The sequence below is a fragment of the Vombatus ursinus genome, unplaced genomic scaffold (genome assembly GCF_900497805.2).
Source record: "Vombatus ursinus unplaced genomic scaffold, bare-nosed wombat genome assembly UNPS02014941.1, whole genome shotgun sequence".
In the NCBI taxonomy this organism is placed as follows: Eukaryota; Metazoa; Chordata; class Mammalia; order Diprotodontia; family Vombatidae; genus Vombatus; species Vombatus ursinus.
The window spans coordinates 663,358-685,143 of NW_020954719.1; the positions used below are offsets into that span (position 1 = coordinate 663,358).

The 21,786-nt window shown below is 34.8% G+C and overlaps 1 protein-coding gene across 2 annotated transcripts in view; it reads right to left on the reverse strand.

Moving 5' to 3' along the window:
• Positions 1 to 21,786, reverse strand: part of FGD4 (FYVE, RhoGEF and PH domain containing 4) — a 249,356-nt gene that overhangs the window by 25,546 nt on the left and 202,024 nt on the right. For both annotated transcript variants that reach the window (XM_027844267.1, XM_027844268.1), the window contains 6 exons: positions 18,661 to 18,750; positions 12,877 to 13,022; positions 11,057 to 11,213; positions 6,661 to 6,799; positions 6,150 to 6,208; positions 5,462 to 5,608 (listed from right to left, as the gene is read on the reverse strand). In XM_027844267.1, the coding sequence (XP_027700068.1) occupies positions 5,462 to 5,608; positions 6,150 to 6,208; positions 6,661 to 6,799; positions 11,057 to 11,213; positions 12,877 to 13,022; positions 18,661 to 18,750 (738 nt within the window). The remainder of the gene's footprint in view (positions 1 to 5,461; positions 5,609 to 6,149; positions 6,209 to 6,660; positions 6,800 to 11,056; positions 11,214 to 12,876; positions 13,023 to 18,660; positions 18,751 to 21,786) is intronic.

Sequence of the window (21,786 nt, forward strand, 5' to 3'; positions counted from 1 at the left end):
ACTTGCTTAGTTATTCACTAGCTGATGGGCTTTGTTTCTAGTTCTCTGCTACTCAAAAAAATGCAGCTATAAATACATTGGTGTATGGGAGGCTTTTTTTTTTTATTCACCTTCTTGGGGTATATGCCTAGTAGTGGAATGTTCGGGTCAAAGGGTATAGACATTTTAGTCACACTCTTATCAAAACTCCAAAATGCTTTCCAGAATAGTCAGACCAACTCATATGCCCATCAACAGTGTATTAATATACTCATCTTGCTGTAACTCTTCCAACACCAGTTATTTCTATCTTTTGTCATCTTTGCCAATTTTCTAAGTGAAATGAAAACTCAGTTGTTCTAATTTGTTTTTCTCACACTTGTGATATAGAAAATTCTTTCATATGATTGTTAATAGCTTCAATTCTTTTGAAAACTATTTGCTCCATATTTATCCTGGCTATTAGATCCTCATCATAGATTTGATACAAAGGTTGGAGGAGCCCCTTCATGACCTGGTCCCAACCTGTCTTTCTAACCTTATTACTTATTACCCAGCTAAACTGCCCTCATTGCTATTCTTCATATAAGACACTTCACCTCCTTTCTCTGTGCCTTTACACAGCCTGGCCCCCATGCCTGGAATGCACTCACTCCTCACCTTAGTTTCTTAAAGCAAAGGTATCACACTTGCCAGCTGCAAGTACCTACAAAACTCACAAGTACAACCTGAACCAGACTGGAAAATGTTTGACAAATAAACATAAAATAAAATATGATGTTAATTTGTGTGTTTTTTAAGTCAGTATGTGGCCCACAGGGATGATCCATTTCTATCTGAGTTTGACACCAATGTTTTAAAATATCTTGTTTCCTTCAAAATTCTGCTCAAGTACTCCTTCTACATGGAGGCTTTTCTGGTACTCTAGCTTCTAGTGCCCTCTTCAACTGCTATTTATTTTGAATATTCTTATATATGTACATACTGTCTATGCTAGTAGGATTAAGTTCCTTGAGACTAGGGACTATATTTCATTTTTTGGTCTTTGTATCTTTAGTACTTGGCATAATGCCTGATACATATTAGGTACTTAATTGAATTGAATTAACAAGTACAAAATATCTAAAAAGTAATATAATTTCAAGAGAAAAAACTAATAGCTGGGCATGGGGAGGACACAGGTGGAATACATAGATTTAAAAATTCTTGTGTAATATAGAGCAGCTCTTTTAGTGGTGGCAAAGAATTGGAAATTGAATGGATGCCCATCAATTGAGGAATGACTGGCCAACTTATGGTACATGATTGTGCTGGTATAGTGTTGTGCTATTATAAGAAATTATTAGCAGGTTGCCCTCAGGAAAATCTGGAAAGATTTACATGAATTGATGCAAGGTGAAGTGAAAAGAATCAGTGGAACAGTGTCCAAGGTAAAAGCAATACTATATGATAATCAGCTGTGAATGACTTAGTGATTCTCAGTAATACAATGATCTAAGACAGTTCCAAAGAATTTATGATGAAAAATCCATCTCCAAAGAATGAATTGATGGAATCAGAATGCAGATCAAAGCATACTTTTTTTTAATCTTTATTTTTCTTGGGTTTCCTTTCTTTTTTTTTTGGTCTGTTTTCTTTCAGAACATAACTAATATGGAAATATGCTTTGCATGACTGCACATGTATAACCTATATCAAATTGCTTGCCTCCTCAATGAGGGAGCTGCAGAACTTGGCTATTATATTCCTGGGAGTTTTCATTTTGGGATCTCTTGCAGGAGGTGACTGGTGGATTCAATTTTCTATTTTATCCTCTGGATCTGGGATATCAGAGCAGTTTTCCTTAATAATTTCTTGAAAAATGATACCTAGGTTCTTTTTTTGATCATGGTTTTCAGGTAGTCCAATAATTCTTAAGTTATTTCTCCTAGACATATTTTCTAGGTCAGTTGTTTTTCCAATGAGATGTTTCACATTTTCTTATATTTTTAAAATTCTTTTGATTTTGTTTTATTGCTTCTTGATGTCTCATGGAGTCATTAGCTTCCACTTGTCCGATTCTAATTTTTAAAGAATTACTTTCTCCAGTAAGCTTTTGTACTTCCTTTTCCATTTGGCCAACTGTACATTTTAAGGAGTTCTTTTATTCAGTTTATTTTTATACATCTTTTTGCATTTTTCTCTCCATTGGATTTTTGTGCCTCTTTTACTATTTAGCCTATTTTGTTTTTTAAGGTGTTATTTTATTCAGTACTTTTTGTGCCTCCTTTACCAAGTTTTTGATTTTTTCATGATTTTCTTACATCACTGTAATTTCTTTTCCCAACTTTTCCTCTATTATTTGATTTTCAAAACCCTTTTTGAGCACTTCCAGGTCCTAAGACCAATTCATGTTTTTCTTTGAGGCTCTGCACAAAGCAGTTTTGACTTTGTCATCTTCCTGAGTTTGTGTTTTGATCTTCCTTGTCACCATAGTAACTTTCTATAGTCATGATCTTTTCTGTTGTTTGCTCATCTTTCCAGCCTATTTCTCAGCTTCATATTAAAGGTGGGCCCTACTCCTGGGGTGGAGGGGGCACTGCTTCAGGTTTTTTATGCAGCTCTTTTCAAAGGTAGTCTTGGGAGTCTGCAAGCTTTCAGTTTTTCCAAGGTGGTATGGTCTAAGGAGAGGTGTTTACTACTCTCCTGGCCTGTACTCCAGTCTATGAGCAACCACAAGCACTCTCTTCCACCCGGGAACTGTGACCAGGGTCCCTGCTCTCCTACAGTTACAAGCTCTAATGTGCTAATACTCCTCCTTAACAGTATGGGTAATACAACACAGTTCTGCCCCTGGTGCCAGCAAAGAGACCTTTGCAATATCCTTCCAACCAGCCATCTCACCTCCTCACGGTCTCTGTGGGGTGAGAGCTCTGGAAGCCCCCACTGCTGCAGTTGGTTCAGTCATGCCCAAGGCTTGCTGTGAGTTTGCTGGGGCTTGGCCTGGGCTGGTGTAGCCTGAGCTCCACTCTCACCCTGGTGCAAAAGACCTTTCTTGCCAACCTTCTAAGTGGTCTTGGGCTGGAAAATTGTTTCACCCCATCCTTTTGTGGGTTTTGCTCCTCTGTTCTTAGGTGTTGCTTGAAGGGGAATTTGGGAGAGGTTAGGTGAGTCCCTGCCTTTTCTCTACCATCTTGGCTCTGCTGCACCTCCTACCCTTAAAACAAGTTTAAAAGTATAGGCATAAAAGGATGGCCTTTCCTTAAAATGTAGCTAAAACTAAGAACAAGCATTATTTGAAACAAACCGGGGTCTTAGATTCCTGTCTTTGTTATTGTTTGACTATGTCAGAAATAGAACCTATGGCAATAATAGTAAAAGAAATTGAGGAGATGAATAGGTAGCTAGCTGGAGGGTGGACAGAGTGCCAAACATGGAGTAAGCAATTGCTGAGTTCAAATCTGGTCTCAGGCAATTATTTGCTGTATTACCCTGGGCAAGTCACTTAACCTCTTACTGAGTTTCATCACAGCACCTACCTCCCAGGGTTACTATAAGGATAAAATGAAATAACTGTAAAGCGTTTAGCACAGTGGCTAGTACACAATAAATGCTGTATAAATTTAACTATTATTATTACTGTTACTACTAAATACAGTGGGAGGAGGTAAAACCATCTAACAATGTGAAATTTTACTTAGAGAATCAAGGGAAAAAATTAAGATAATTAGTAGCTTTACTAAAGTAGCAGAATATAAAATAAAGTACCCCCAAATTATCAGCCTTTTTGTATATTAGTAACAAAAAAAGGGCTAGAGAAATTTCATTTAAAATAATAAAATGCACTGACTACCTGAGAATTTGCCTCATTTAACAACATCAATGAAATCAAAGGTCCAACCCCATCTCTATTTTTTAACCTATCAAGACATATATATATTATATATATATAAACACTTACATAAAACAAAATTTTTATGAAAATATAAGCCCTAAATAATTAGAGAGATAATCAGTGTTCATGGCTGGATATTATCAATGTAGTAAAAATGATAGTATAATCTATATTGTTCTATTGATCAAATGACTAAAAGGAAGCTGTATAGATTTAGACAAATAAAAATTATATTAGACTAAGGAATAAAAGGTCAAGAATATCAAGGTGTGGCAGAAGCAATGTCTATATATTTACTAGCTGTGTGACCTTGGGTAAGTCACTTAACCTCTGTTTGCCTAGGAGGCAGCTATGTGGATAAAGAGCTGGGCCAGCAGCAGGAAAACCTGAGTTCAAATCTGGTCTCAGACACTTACTAGCTATGTGACCCTGGGAAAGTCACTTAACCTTTGTTTACCATAATCTACTAGAGGAAAAAAATGGCAAGCCATCCAGTATCTTTGCCAAGAAAACCCTATCGACAGTATGTTATATGGGGTCATGAAGAGTTGGACACAACTGATCAACAACAATGGTGTGTTGACAATGGAAGTTTGAATAGAATTTCCACAGCCCTGATGGGTACCACAAGCACAGAGCAGTTGTTTTACCTAAATGACATCCTTTTAAACTTGTCCTTCTTTACATAACTTATCTTTCATTATTTATGCTAAGTAAAGTTGTTTTTACTGCATTTTATGATCCATGAGTGTCTCACAATATTCTAATGCTCAGCAGGAATTATTAAACTGGCCTAAGCTATAGCTACATATGGCCCAGAATACAGGAAATATTAAAGCAAAAACTGGAAAGGAAGGAAAAGTAGACTCAGATTGCTGTATCTCAAACTAAGAAACCAATAATTGTCAAAGACAATTCAATGGAACAGATAAAATAAGACTTAAAAATAAATGCATGTAAAAACCTAGCATTTAATAAACTCAAGATCACAAACTACTAGGGAAAGGAGTCTTTATTTGAAAAGAACTGCTGGAAAAATTCAGATGAAGTAATTTTCAGTGAAAAATAGGTTCATAGATTAGAATTTTATAGATTCTACCAGAAATTCAAAATGCATTAAAAAACTAAATATAAATGTAAACATAATTTTGGACAGGAAAAATTCATATCCAGACAATGTATAGGTAAGATTATAAAAGATAAAATAAACAATATTATTTAAAATTAAAAATCTTTTATACAAATAAAATTATTAAAGCCAAAATCAGAAGGCAGCCCATATATATAACTGATACTTATGATGATATGAACGAATCCTCAAGTAAAGGTTAAATTATTTTCAGTAGACTGTTAAACAAGGAAGTGAATAATCCATTTTAGAAAGATTTTCATAAAAATGCTAAACCAAAGCAAAGTTTTGGTAAGGTTTCTATGACAAAGGCACTCTAGTTTCCCAGGAAAGCACTTATTTAGACCACTTGATTTCCTCAAAATGTAATACAAAGAATGTATTAATATATTTTTTTTGCAAGTAAGAATTCTAATTTCCCAATATGTGTCTGAGAATTTTGGTGTTCCTCAATGCTCCATAAACATCATGATACTTACTAGGAAAAGATAACGTTCTTGAGCTGATGTGTTTCGAGCAGCAAGCTTAAGGATTTGTCCTTCACGTATGAGTTCATTTGAGGGATTAACAATGTCTTCCTCTTCTCCCAACATCTCATAAACCTCTAACAGCTTTTTAAGATTCTCCTAGTGAAGTCAAAGAACAAATGAAAGCTTTAAAAAAATAACCACAATTCATTATTCAGTTTAGCTGGTATTCAAATAACTCAGGAATATTTTTAGTGGAATAAAAAGTTGAGAAATATAGTAATAACTGCTTCATTCCACAGTAAAGAAACAAGCAAACAAATAAAACCCACAAGTAAACTTTGGCAGAATGGGGAGAGTTGGTTGGGTACAGAAGAAAAGCACATCGGCTCTGGAGTCAGAGGACCTAGGTACAAGTCATTTAACTTCCCAGGGTCTCAGTTTCCCCATCTTAAAAATAAGAGAATTGGCCTCTGAAATTCGCTCCAGTTCAAATTCTATAATCCAGCAGTACTAAGAATGAAATTAATCTGTGACAATACATATAGCAGAAAGCAATAATGAAAAATGTGGCCATTTTTATCCTTGTCTGATAAACTGAGTTACTTTTCACGGAGTAGGGGGTAGGCTAACCTCATAGATGGCTAAAGTACAAATAATTCAATAACTAGGCTTTTTCTCTCCTCTCAAAACCACCTACCATTTTCCGTATTGCACTATTGGAATGACTTGCTGCAGTAGAGATAATTTCAAGTGATTCTATATGGAAAGAAAATCAGAAAAGCAAATAAATACGTTTCGTTCTTCCTCATAATGTTGCATTGCTGACTAGTACATAAAAAATACAACAGGAAAGTTAGAAATTTGGGATCAAAGTCATACATGAAGCTCCCAGGTTTAAGGTTAATAGAGCAAGTGCTTTACTTAATTGGAAATCAAGTTCTAATTATCATTTCTTTAAAAATGGGAGTGGATGTGGAAGTACTGTTGTGGAGAGGGCTCTCACTTTAAGATTTATAGCTAATCATAAATTATGAAATTTGCACAGTTTGTCCTCTTCTAAACCTTAGCGAAAAATCAAGTAACTCAAGTTTTGGTGAAATAATTTTCATTGATCCTGTTCTCCATTATCTAAATGTTATATATTGAAGGCTACTGTTAAATGGTACTACATGGTTATCTTACCATGTTAAAAAAAAACAGTTACTTACTTTTAGCATCATTCCAGTCTAGGGAGTCAGGAGGCAATTTCCTTAGATAGTCTTTAAGGAGCATCTCATAACGGGGGATTCGCTGTACAGGTTCTAGCATGTGATGCTGCAGTGTTAAACTCCCACAGATCTTTTGTTTCTGGAAAGAGAAGAGATACTTTAAAGAAAACTTTCTTCATTCATTTAATCTCAAATAAGTCCCCATGTGAAGGGTTTTCATTTGGAGCAACAATAAGGTAGGCAGAAGGGAAGACAAAGTGGAATTTTCAACGTTAGAATTCATGGTGACTAGTAACCATTTCACTATTTCAGCTTAAAGGCTTGATAAAGGCAAATCATAAAATCGTTTTCCAGAGCTTTTTAGCAAGGAACATCTCATTAATGAGGTTCATAGTATACCATAGGGTTGACTTTTTTTTTTTTTTGGTTGAACTGAGTAGAAACAATTTTATAATTAAACGTCAGTGCTTTTGAACTTAAACCATTCTCTCAATACTTGTACCGTCATATTTGAATACATAATTCATTTGACAAAACATTTCTCAGATAAGCCCTTTATCCTTCCTAGAAACTAAAAGATGAAAATTCATTACCCTTTCTTAAGGAACAGGTATGTTAAGAATATCTCCCCCCCGCCCCAGTTAGTAGTTAGCGATGAAGAAAAAAGCTTTCTCTGAGATAATCCCAAAGTTTTCATACAACCATATGAACAACATAGGAGGTCATAAGATTACGGACTAGGAGGGATTTTAGAGATTACTTAGTCCAAGCTTTTCATTATACAATTGAGGAAACTGGAACAAAGAGGTTTAAATAACTTGCCCAAAGTCAGTCAGGTAAATGAAGGGAGGAAATAGGATTTATAACTAGCTCCTCTGAATACCAATCAATGCTTTTCAATTTATTTTTTCACTTTTACTACTAGTGGAAATCTTTTAAAAGTTTAAATGACACAAAAGATTTAAGATAATATAAAAAATTTGGGATCATTATACTAGGTAAATTATCTTAAGAATTAGTGCTATTAATTTTGTTGTAGATTCTACTAAACTGAACTGCTACTTCTGCTTAATAGAAATGTGCAACAGAGTCAGCAAGAGAAAGTATACATAAGGATGTTGCTGGTATTCACAGTGGTATTTCTAAGGTAAAGCAGAAAGGAGTTTCAGTTCAAGTCAGGTAAATGTAAAACCAAATACACACACACACACACACACACACATATATTCAGTACATATGTATTGCTATGTATATATTGTCTCCCCCTTTAGAATATGAACTCTTTGAGATTAAACATTATCCTATATTTCTTAGTATTCCCAGCACTTAGCAAAGTGCTTTGCACTTAGTAAGCATTTAATAAGTGGTTTTTTTGGGTTAGGCAATGGGGTTAAGTAACTTGACCAGGGTCATACAGCTAGTGAGTGTTATGTGTCTGAGGCTGGATTTGAACTCAGATCTTCCTGACTCCAGGGCCAGTGCTCTATCCACTGCACCACCCACTGCCCAGTGTTTTTTCATTCATCCATTCATTAATGAAGTACTTTTTAGGACACAGAATAAGACTTTAAAAAATATTTATATCTAAGGTTTCCCTTTTTTCTTGCCTATGGCCACTATTTCTTTACAATATAGATTCCCAGTCTCTCATCCCTTCCTCTTTACACTACATAAAGGTACTTCTCCTATTGCAACTGAGCAGTGTTAGTCTCAATTTTTGATTCTTTCAACTTTAGGAACAGCATTAAGAAGATACTCATGATCACGCTTTCATTAATCAAGCAAAAGAAAGAATTAAGGGGCAGCTAGGTGGCGCAGTGGATACAGCACCGGCCCTGAAGTCAGGAGTACCTGAGTTCAAATGTGGCCTCAGACCAAACACTTGACACTTACTAGCTGTATGACCCTGGGCAAGTCACTTAACCCCAATTGCCTCACCAAAAAAAAAAAAAGAAGAAGAAGAAAGAAAGAAAGAATTTGATGAATCTAAACCAAAAAAAAAAAGTATTTTGAAAACAATAGCATATATGAGAGGCACAGTGGACAGCTAGCCAAGAAAACATGGATTCAAGTCTTGCCTCTGACATACACTGTTTGTCACACTAGTACAGTCAATTAACCTCTCAGTACTCCAGGCAACTGTGAGACTGTTGCAGAACATCTGTGCTGATCTGTATTAGTAGAATATTTCATGTTCAAAAACAAAAAATTAAGACCATATATAAACTTATTTGTCAAATCTTCAGAGGAGAATAGTGGACATTATGCACAGTGTCACCTTATAAAACAAGAAGCAGTGGAAGGAAAAACAATTTTATAGAAACCTTGAAAAAAGACTCAACTAAGATCACTCTATGGCTGTTAAGAATAAAACCAGAAGGAAGGTAAAGAATGGAAAATATTTGTCAAGATTTCTATAACAAACTACTCCATCGGTGATGGTAGATTCTATTCTATTCACAGCCCTGTTGAGTTACAGGTAGAAAACAGCACTAAAGAAAAAAAAGAGATGTGAAGAGAACCTAGACTAGTCAGAGGTCTGTGCTGCATGTGACACAATTTTGAAGGCAAGGAGTAATCAGTTCTCAAGAAGGACATCAAATTTACAGTAGAAAAAAATCACAGACTTCAGTATTAACAAAAATAAAAAAATAACAAAAATAATCAACCCACACACCTTCCTCCCTCCTATATTGAATGGACACTCTTGTAGAAGATCCGTAATTGTCATTATGGAGAGATGGAAAAGAGATCCCACATCAATTACATAACAGATCCACTGAAGAATCAAAGTATATATTAAACCTATTTGATAATTATAAATAATGTTACATTATATAGCACTTTAAAGCTTACAAACCCTTTTTACATACATTAAGCTGAGAATTATAGCCTGGCCAGAAAGTACACTTGTCTTAAATTTTTTTTTTTTAACATATCTGATCAAAGAATAATGTGTCAAATGGAAATTATGGTAGTTACAGTACAGTACACATTTGACAAAATAGGAAAGAATAACACACTGCACAATCAATCAGTACAAACTAGAAATACAAATGCAAAAACAGATCATCTCCATCCTCAAAGTGTTTATAATCTATCTGAAGTGACCAAAAACAATATTACAAGCACTATTTCTTTTTTTTTCATTTTTTATTTATTAGGCAATTGGGGTTAAGTGACTTGCCCAGGGTCACACAGCTAGTAAGTGTCAAGTGTTTGGTCTGAGGTCGGATTTGAATTCAGGTCCTCCTGACTTCAGGGCCGATGCTCTATACACTGCACCACCTAGCTGCCCTACGAGCACGAGTTCTGTGTAAATCATGTAAGATTTAAATGTTCCACAGTTATTCTGATAAACTAACCTGTAGACTAGAGGCCAGAAAGGGATCAACTGAATATAGTGTTTGACATATAGTAGAAGCTTAATAAATATTTGCTGGCTGATTTATGAGGAAATATTATGCAAATTTATAAAGGAATGGGAAAAAATTAACTTTCTTTGCTACAAGAATGGATAATAGAAAGCATTTTTTATTATTCTTAAGAGTTCCTAGTGAGAAATGATTCATTTGAACCCCTACTCCATTTCAATCAGTATTAATCAGTTAAGTGTGATTCCATAAAGGGTAGTGATTATTAACAATTATTAGTAACATAATCATCTAGCAATGTGCATTTAGTCAGGCATCTAACAATAGTATAAGAATAAACATGTATTCATATATATTTTACATCAATCACACAGAGATAAACTGGACAAGATAGGTTCTTATAGTAGGCCTCAAATTTTGATCTAACAGTCACCACTTGTTTACCAGTTATGGAGTTCACTTGCACAACCACAAGAATGCTGACAAAGATATCTCCATCCTGTTTTCCTCAAATCTATGTCTAAACCCAGCATAGGTGGCATGACCTGGAAAGTCCACCAATTTGTTTATGACTCTCTGGAACACCCTTCTTTTGTCCAACATGAGCAGGTGACCATCTTATGACCACTTAGTCAGGAGAAATGATACTTGCCTTGCCAATTTTGTGACCACCCATGCTGATGCATCAATTCTGGCCCTCCTGGAGAGTCAAAATCAAAGTCTAATAACCAATGAGATTCTGTATTCATGCCTTATGTGCAGACCCTGGGAAAAGGAGGCATCTCAGATTATGAGGAAGATCTGAGGTCCACTTCATTAGAGGGAGCTGTGGACCCTTTAATGAAGTATTATTGGCTTAGAGCTCTACCTCAGTGGTTTTTCTTGCAGATTGGACACTTCTGGACCTCACAACCATCAGGGAACGGGAAAAGACTCAAAACTGTATAGCTGAAAGAGATCTTTCATTTTTTAACAGTCCACTATAGCAAGAAAAATATTTATAGACTTGACAACCCTATTACCTGAATTTCTTCAATTACTGATTTAAATTGAGGTATCCGTTCAGTCATGGTTTTAACCAATTCCGTTGCATTATCAAAGCCTTTCACATACTCTCCATACATTTTGAGGAAAGGAGCCAATTTCTGTAGGATGTCACCAATTCTAGGAGTAGTTTCCCTGTAGAACAAAGCAGTAAATGGATTATTAAGCTCTCTTATACTTCCAGCAAATTAAGAAAATGGTAGGGAAGTCATCCTTTTCTTCTCTATATCAAAACTATTGAACCTCAGGGAGTAGAAAGTGAGGTGTCCCTGAGTCAAAGGTATAAAGTTCTCTCCTAGAGCTTAAAATTGGCCTTGTCTCTTCTCATCTAAAAGCAGCTGGAGAATAGAGGCAGCAGCAACTTCAATAAAAACTCAAATTACAATTTTTTAGGCCACAAATGCAGTATGTTATTTACCAGTTCTTTCTGGGTAAAAATACCTATCTGTAACTCCCTATTTCAAAGTCCCCTCCTACAGAGGTTATAGAAACTATTACTGTCTCTTTAAGATCATAGATGCCATGAGGTACAATTGTAACTGTTAGTCTATGAGGTGCTTATAATTCACTATGGAGTCAAGGGCAGTATGTATTTTTATTGCTGAACCATAAACAGGAATATGCTGGAGTCAGCTAGTAGGCACTATGTAAATGCTTGTTCCCTTCCCTTTTCCTTAGTTATTACTAGGAAATCAGCAAACCCTACAAATAAGGGCTTGATTTATTATTTGTTAATTATCTATAAACAACAAAGTGCTGAAAAATGTTTATAATGTAGATGAAACTTAAAAGTATGTTATATGCATTCTTTTTTTGGGGGGGGGATAGCTGGTTGTTAAACATTTACTAACATAACTCTGATCCATAAGGCCATGTGATAGAAACTATGGAAACAGACAAAAACAATGAAGAGTAGGCAAAACTTCTTTCTTGTTCTAACGATCTTAAAAGCTGTTCTACGGAAAGACATTATGAAGAGAAACTTATGAGTCTGAAGAGACTAAGAGTGGTAATAAAAGAGGTAAGTGGTAGGAGAGATAATAGAAGCCCAATAGACTCATTAGCTAGGGAGAGACTGAGAGAACCAGAAGGTGGAATCGGCTCCCTTCTTTACCAAACTACTTTGACCTTTATCCTGCAGGAAGGCTGAAGAGAATAAATGGGATGAGACATCTGGGAATCTTGAGGGTTCTTAATCTGCAAGGTTAAGTGGTAGGACTAGGTTTTCAAAAGTAAGAAAAAACCACCAGCAATCAACAGTGATGGTTTCAGGTGACTCGGGTGACTTTTTTTTCCTTTACCGTTAAACAAGTGTTAAGAATTATTATGCCTTTGTGATATGATTGATTGTATTGTTAATAAGTTACACATCCAGTAAGTAATCAATTGTAGGATTTTGGGGGGGGTAATATAGCTAGATATGAGCAGCTCTTAAAGAAGCAAGGTTTCTCCAGTTTATTAAATGGTTTTTACTGAAATGATTTGGGAGTCTGATCTTAGATGATGAGAGATTTGTTGAAATTTTATCAATAAGGAAAAATGCAAACATACTCCCAGACACCCTAGAATTTGAGATAACTAAATATGAGAATGAATCAAGTGGCAAGTTGAGAGGCTGACCTATAAATAAGAATGAAAGACCCTAGAACCTTGTCACATAAAATACACACTGTTTGCTGAAGGATTGCCTGGCTTTGGTTTTTGGAGTTTGGTAAAGAAAACAAACAATCTATATCTTAGTAGCATAGGCAGTTTTCTCATCACTTAAACCCATCATTTAAAAACCATCTTTTCTTACCATTCCTGCATTCGTTTCTCCAGCTCTGGCAAAAGGAATTTACTATGAAATGCATTTATTGATGAAATATTAGAAAATATTTTGTTCACCATCTCTGCTGGAAATGAGCCTCGATTAGCTTCTTCCAATAGTCTGCAATAAAATATCTGAAGCAAAAGAGCAAAATAAGTATGTTTGAGTGCTAAAAAAAAAAAAAAACCTTTAAAAACATGATTAAAGGAATTCGTTTTGATTTTATGTTTAGGACTTTGCTCTAGTATAATGATGAGAGTCCTTGCTTAGTAATGAAAAGATCTGGGATCTAACCTGTTATCAATGACTAAACATCTGGATGAACTTGTGCAATCACTTAACCTACCTCAGTCTCAAAACAGTGCCTTGTGCATAGTGGGAACTTAATAAATGTTTGTTCAACTGAATTGTACTTATGGTTCTTTTTCCATTCACTTTTTCTACAGCACACTATAAGCCCTAATATGGAACTTACTGCATACTTTTTTAATGTAATAATTTGCGCACCTATTCTACTCCCCTACTGGACTATAAAATCACTTAGGGAGAACAAACTTTACATACCTTTGTATTCTGCACAATGCCTTTTATAGAGACAATGTTAATACTTTTATACTGAATGAATTTTCAGTACTTAGAATTTTAAATGCTCAGTAATAAATATTAATGTCCAATTAATGGACAATCTAATAATGTAACATAAGATTAAAATATTCTAACATACATACAGCTAATAACTATTTTAAAAATGAACAATCTTTGATGTACTTCACTAAGGTTATTGCATTTCCTAATTACTTATTATGATGAATATAGACAGGAGATCTATTCATTGACAAGTGTCCAGATGGTCGCTAAATATGTAAATTCACCTCCTCTGCATTTTCTAGAGAGACAAAAAATGATGACTTAAGGGACACCAACAAATAGGTACCAGTTGGACAATATAGCAATTAAGATTTTCAAGTTCAAAGAAAGGGAAAATGTATGGCAAAAAGCATCATAATAGGTACTGGCAGGACAGATGTAAAAAAAAAATCAATAAAATAAGCAAAGACAGCAAAAAAATCAGGCTCATTAATATAGCTAAGTATATAAATATACAATCTGTAGTAGTGGGGGGAAAAACCCAAATATCAAAAAATACTTAAGAGTAAAATGAGCTAAAATGATTTTTAACTGCTATCTAAACAATGATTTATTTCTGGTAAAATTATTCAGTAAAATGTCATGTAAAGAGATGATTCTGGGAAGATGGTGGAATAGGTCAGAAAATCCCAAGCTCTCTAGATTTTCCCCACAAACAAGATAAAATAGCGCCTCAGGTATGAAGTGTAAACACCTCCAGGCTAGTTCCACTGAAATAGCAAGAGGGGAACCCTGGGGCTAGCTGGGTTGGGAGGTAGTCTTGGCCCAAGCCACAAGAACTTTCACCTCCCAGATAGTGTGGGGAGTTGGGCTTCTGAGCCAGGGAAGATTGAGGGAACCTCTGCTGATAAGGAATGCCAGACCCATCTGTGTTGCTGAAACACGGCCCTGGGCAAGAAGGAACCAGCACACTTCCAGTGAATGCAGAAGCAGTAGGGCAGGGACATTGCTGGCTGTGGGCACTTATAGAAGGGAAGAGTTCTTGATTTTGGTTCCAGGCCAGAGGGAAGAACTGAAGGAGCACCTGAGGCCAGGGGCATCATTCCCCATATCCCAGGACTAAAGGCGATTACAAAAAATAAGTTGCTACAAATTTTTAAAAAATAAGCAGGCAAAGGAGAAAGAATCCACCTATAGAAAATTACTATGGGAATAGAGAAGACTGGGGTTAGTCTTCAGAGAAAGATAATGAAGCAAAAAAAGCCTGCTCTGCCCCAAAGAGTAATGTCAAATGGTTACCTGCCCAAAATGAATTTATAGAAGAACTTAAAAAAGACTTTAAAAATCAAATGAGAGATAGTGAGGAAAAATTAAAAAAAAAATAAGAACAATCCAAGAAAAACTAATAAAACAAAATATGAGAATGAAAAAATAGAAGAGAATGTGAAACATCTCATTAGAAAAACAACTGATCTGGAGAACAGATCAAGAAAAAAAATAAGAATAATTAAACTACCTGAAAGCTATGATTAAAAAAAGAATCTTGATATAATAATACAAAAAATAATTAAAGAAAACTGTCCTGAAGTGTTAGAACAAGAGGGGAAAGTAGACATAGAAGAGATCCACTGATCAATACCTGAAAGAGATACTATGAGAAAAATCTACAGGAATATCATAGTCAAATTCTGAAACCTCACTTCAAGGCAAAAATATTAAGAACAAGAAAAAAAAATTAAATATGGCACTGTCACAATTAGAATCACACAAACCTAGTAGCAGTGATATTAAAAGACAGCAGGTCTTGGAACACTATATAGCAAAGAGCAAAAGAACTGGGTTTGTGGCTGAAAATATCATACCCAGCAAAGTTAAGCATAATCCTAAATGGAAAAAAAAAATGGACATTTAATGAATTGCCAGACTTTGGGATTTTTATTAAAAAAAAAAAAACTGAACTTAATAGAAGATTTGACATATAAGATCTAAGAGAAACATAAGTTACATGCCAAAATGTAATTACAAGGGAATCAATAAAGACAGACTGTTTACTTTTTATATGAGGAAATACAAAACATATGTCTAAAACTGGTATTAGTAATTGAGTAGTTTGAAAGAAAGATTGGGGTAGACCTGAGTATATGATTTTAAAAAGTAAAACCATTTAGGAAAAGTAAAAGTAGTAATTATATAAATGAGGTGCAAGAAGAAGACTGACACAAAGGAATTAAATGGGGGAGGAGGGCTGGTAGTTCTAGAACCCTACTTTCATTAGGAATGGGTTTAAGAGGCAACAATACATATATATCTAGAAGGATATAAACGTCTTCCAAATTCAGAAAGAAATAAAAGGCTAAGGAGATAAGGAGGGGGGAGAGAATAAGGGAGGGTTTTTTGGAGGAGAAGTTGAGGAAACAGCATAAGGGGGCTAACAGAAGGGTGTTTAGATTAACAGGAATGGGAGAATAAGGGAAGGATCCATGTAGCGGTGGTAGGGTAAGTAACAGGAGGGCAAGGTAGAAGTAAAGTAGAGGAGTCAGGAGGGATATGAAATAAGAGAAATACACAAACATAAAATAAAGATAAAGAGTAGAATTTATTAGGGGAAAAAAGCAGGGATAGTAATCATGGTCTCAGACAAAGTTAAAGCCAAAACAGATTTAATTAAATATAGAAAAATAGGAAAACTACATTATATGTCAGTCATATTAATCAATTTTGTTTTAGACTATTTAAAATAACTAGACAGCATAAGGTTGGAATGTTACTGTGGTGTAGGAAATGACAAGATGGTAAACTTAGAAAAATATGGAAACATATTTCTTATGTTGGACTTATGAAGGAAGAGATTATCTATCCTCAGAGAAACAGAGGACAAATAAGTATAGTATGGTTCTTACATAGATGCATATGAATGTGTATGTCCACATATGAGAATAATTATAGATTTCTAAGTATATGTGTGTATATGTATATACATGTGTATATATACACACATGCACACATACATACCACACACATATACATACACACAGATACATACATATAACATATCTGTGCTTAATTGTAGCCTTCTTGAGGGAGGGAAAAGGAGGAAGGTGGAAAAAAGAACAAAGTAAAAAGTGCACAGCAGAGAAGAAAAGAAAATTTACAAGGAAGCGAAGAAAAGATGGATAGCTATGAATACAATGCATAGTATTTATTATATAATCTTTTTTGAAATGGAAATTTATTGTTGTTTATTTTGAATCTTATCTTACGTTCTGCTGTGCACATGGCAATGCTTTTTTTCTTTTCTTATTTTGTACTTAAGTTTTAATATTTAAGTTTATAATATGTTTCTTTTTCTTTTCTTATTGTGTATTTAAGTTTAAAATAAATTAATAAAAAAGAAAAAGGCATATATTTGAGAATCAGAATTACAAAAATGTCCTTATCTTACCAGCCTAACAGAAATTTGGTTTACTCCAAGGATAAAAGAAATATTAAGGAAATGAGACTTATCTAGACAGCTCCAGAGATGTCAGTCTTCAGGAGACAGTGAATATTGAAGCAATAATATTCTTTTCTACTATCAAAGTTCTGAGGCAAGTCACTTAACTACTTTGACCTTCAATTTCCTTATCTGCAAAATGAGGGGGTTAGGGTTATTTTAAAGTCTTTTCTAAGCCTAAGTCTACAATTCTATGGTCACATTTCTCACCAATAAATCTTCAATGTGCCCTGAAAATTTTTTGATACTCTTATTTTACATTATAAAATGCTTTAGTTCCTATCTGAAAAAGCTACTTTGAAAGCATATAGAATCAGAAATGCATGAAGCTATAGGCCAGCTGGATAATTCCTTATAATTCCCACTTTTCTCTACTAGCAACCCCCAAGGTTTGGTTTATTATAAAATATAGATTTCAAGATGTCATCTCTCTTAGCCTGGGTTCCTTGCCAATCTTTGCCAATGGGAGAGAATATGGGCTTTCCCTAATTTTCTTCTTGAAAAGATAACATAATCCTTCTTTTAGGTTTTTAAAAAATGTTTCTACTATTTCAGAGGATTAAAATAATACATTGGGGGAAAAAACCAATCAAGCAACAAACATTCATTAAATGGTTACCATGTGCCAAGCACAGTGCTATATGCCGAGGACACAAAGAAGAGCAAAAATGCAAAAAGTTCCTGCCTTCAAGAAGCTTACATACTAATAAGGAAGAAAACATATAAATTAATAAGTACATACAAGCTACAGAGCAGATGGAAGATAACTTTAGAAAGGAAGGCTCAAGTGATTGGGGGATTAGGAAGAAGAACCAGGAAGGCCTCCTAAAGAAGGTGAGGTCTAAACTAACTTTTGAAAGAAGCCAGGAATATCAAGAGGTAGAATATTTTAGGCACATGAGAAGGTCAGTAATAAGGTACAGAGATAGGAGGAATAGCAAGTATACCTGGATCTTAGAGTATGTAGAAAAGAGTAAAATATGAGAAGACAGGAAAGGTAGGAATGGGAAAGGTTGTGAAGAGCATTAAATATCCAACAAATAAAAATTGTTAATCTAGTACTGTATCTAAGTGTATGTGGTCTTATTCTGGCTGTTGGCCTGTTGACATTCTTAACTTCTCACTGTGAGAATAGAAGAAGACACTTTTTACTTGGCCTGTGAACACCTTGGGCTTCAGGCTTTTTGCTTCAATCTGGCAGTTGCTTCCTTCGTTCTACTGGAAATCTTAGTAGGTATTGGTTCTTAGATGGATGTTTGCACACATGGGCACATGCATTCTATCTCTTATACTACCCTAACCTATCCTTTCTCTTTTGGATGTTTCAACTAAAGTTTTGATCTTCTGTTGAAGTTTTGGTTCCTCTATCTACTACTGCCACAGATTGGTTAAAGGAACTGATGCAAACAGCTTACAATGTCATTTGTTTTCCTACGATTAACTATAGGAGCTTATTGTTTCTATGTTTGTCAAGAAGAAATATTTAAACCTAGCAAGTCCACATGCAAAAAAACAGATGGTAGTAAACATTTATTTGAGGCAATTACTAGTAACTAAAGAGCTGGAAACTTAACTCTTTCTGGAAAAAAAGCTTAATATTCTAAATTTTACATTATTTACGATGTCAAATAACACAATATAAATAACAGAGATAACAAAAATAAATTTTTTCCTGAAAAGGAAAATATTACCTTGTCTAAAAGGTCAAGTCGATTAACATAGGCTCTTTCTGTAAGCAAGAGTTCAGTGGCAATTTTATGAAGTTTCTGCTCATCCGTCTCCTAAAAAAAAGATCAATAAGGAAAATATTTATATAAGCTTAAACATCCATTTATTTTCTCAATGAATAATCAAGAAAACTGACTATCCCATAAAAACAATTGGCTATTTCTTAGCTACCTATCAATTTATTTTTAACTATCAAGAAAAATTTGATCAGAAATCTGAATAAAGTCAAATAAAGAGATGACAAATTTGCCAAATTCAAATAATTCTTCTCCTTGATCTCTCTTTAGTACCAGATAAAAATGACTCTAGCCCCCTTCTCCCTCCCTTGGCTTCAATGACATGTCCTGATTCTTATTATTTTTGATGTCACCATTGCTTTCTATCTATCAATGGCTATAATTCTTCCTCCTGACTCCCTAAATGAGGGAGTATTTGGAATCTAACCTCAGGCTTCCCCCATCCTACATTCTCTCTCTCTTACAGAATTCTTCCAACCCTATAACTTAAACGATCACCTATGTGGATGAAGACTCCCAATTTTTATTTGCATGTGTGTATGTATAGCATATATACACATTCACATGTGTATACTCACACAAATATATGCAAAAAACACATACATGTATATATATATATATTACATATGTGTATGTATTATATATGGACATATATTTATTTGTATCTTCTTTCAGAATATTCCTTCAAATTGCATTTGAGTTTGCAGGCTGGGTTCTTGAAGGGTAGCTTTTACCTCAGGTTCTTGGGGTAAACCTGTGAATCTGTCCTCAAAACACTTCAGTCTCAATGAGCTCCTTATCAATGTACTTCCCATTAACAATGAGCAAATACACAATTAGCTCTTAGCAAAAGAAGAATAGTAGTTACAAAACATCTTACAAGGAGTACCTTCTCTCTCATACTATACAGTGCCCAAGGGAAGAATGCACTCAAACTTAAGTATAAATGACAGTGAGGCTCATGTGTAGGATACATATATGGTAAAGGCAACTCACAACTCCTCATACTAAAGGGCCTGGAGGGCTTTTCTCTCTTTGTAAAGCCTTTTATGATGAATTTTTGGGATCTGTTCCTCTTCATAGTCCTACTGTCAGTGGTCATGGTCCTTAAATCTATTTTTTCCCTGGATGTTTCCATCTATTTGTGTCTAACTGGAATGTGTCTCTGATCCTTGATCATAATTATATGGCTGATGGGAACGGAGGACAGGAGAAAATCCTTACAACTACCAGAAGCCATCTCCCTAATAAGCAGCTTTTACTGTTGACAGCTTTAAGTGCCTCAGGGCTTTAGATATTTTAAGTTCCCAGATATGTGGCTAATCTGTTTTCTCAGCCTACTGAATTAGCTTCCTTTCTTAAATCAGAAAGGTGTTTGCTGCTGATAAAGGGCTCAGGGCAAGGATTCATCTATAGTCAATATAATACCTCATTAACATCTTGTGATAGCATTCTGGGTCTTCTGACTAAATCAACTGAGTTGGAGAGAGCAACCCTATCCCATAGATAGGTGGCACAGAGGAAAGAGTGCTGGATTTGGAATCAGGAAGGCCTCCTACAGAAGGTGAGTCTAAGTTAAGTTTTAAAAGAAGCCAGAAGTAGAGGTGAGGAGGTGAAGTATTCTAGGCACATGAGAGAGCCAATAAGAAGGTACTGAGGTATGAGAGGTATAGCAAGTATCACTGGATCTTAGAGTACACAGAGAAGAGTGAAATATGAGAAGACAGGAAAGGTAGAAGGGGAGAGAAGAGCAATTTAAATTTTGCCTCAGATACTTGTATCTTATAGTTGGTAAAGTTGTTGCAACCCCTGCCAAGCCACTTATCTTCTCTGTGCCTCAGTTCCATCATGTGTAAAACAGAATAATAATAGTACCTACTACACAGCATCATCATGAAGATCCATGATATAACAAAGTGCTTTGCAAATTTAAAGCACTTTATACATTCTAGGTATTATATATACCTACATACACATATACACACACATAGCTAATATCTCTAGCCTCATCCTGAGCTTCAGTCCTATATGAATTGCCAGTAACACGTCTAAATTCAATTAGGTTTAAACGTTATCTTCTTTACCCTGAAACCAACAAGCCAATTTCTCCCCAAAGAATTCCCCATTTTTGTTATTGCTCCCATCATTTTCTCAGTCATCCAAGCTTGAAACCTGAGAGTATTCTTTGACTTTCCCTTTTTGTCTTCCATCTAATTAGCCACTAAATTCAGCTAGTCCTCTCTTAACAACGTTTTTGAAATCTGAACTTTCTTCCTAACGCCATTAACAGGCCTTTATCATTTCATGCTTGAGATGTTGCAATAGTAATTTTTTCTTTTTATTATGAATTTAACAATTATTAAACACAAACATTTCAATATAAAAACAAAAGATTTCATAAAAAATTATAATTATAATTATATTACATATAATATATAAAATTATATAATTTACATTTTAATATATATTATATTCCTAATCAGTTCTTTGTACACACCGCTGCTCAATTACCTTCTCCTTACTCCCAACTCCCTAACAAACAAAATTCAAACTTCTTAGCCTGGTATTCAAGGCTCTCATCAATAGAGTCTTTACTTACCTCAACATTATTTTGCATTACTTCTTTATATGAATTAAATTCAATACACATTTATTAACTCTCTATTCTATCCAAACTCATCTATGTTTGTTTCACCAAACTTGCCATATACAGGCCTACCTCCAAACTTTCGATCATGTAGTTTCTCTAGTCTGCAATGTCCTTCCTCCCTACTTTTCTACCCTTTTAAGATCTAACCTCCCAGAATTCTGAGTCTTAGCAGATCTCATCCACATATATAGAAAACTGACACTAAAATGTCACTATCATTTACATCTTCCCACTAATGCTTTTTCCCTTCTTCTAGATGATCCTTCACTTCTGTGCATTTGCATTCCCAATCAATTATTTGTTCTTTAGTGAGACTTGTCACCATGGATTCAAAATTTTATATTCTGTCAATTATTTCTACTGTGCAGGCTATAAACTCTGCTTTCACAGTTCTTATTTCTCTTTTAAACACATCAAAAACA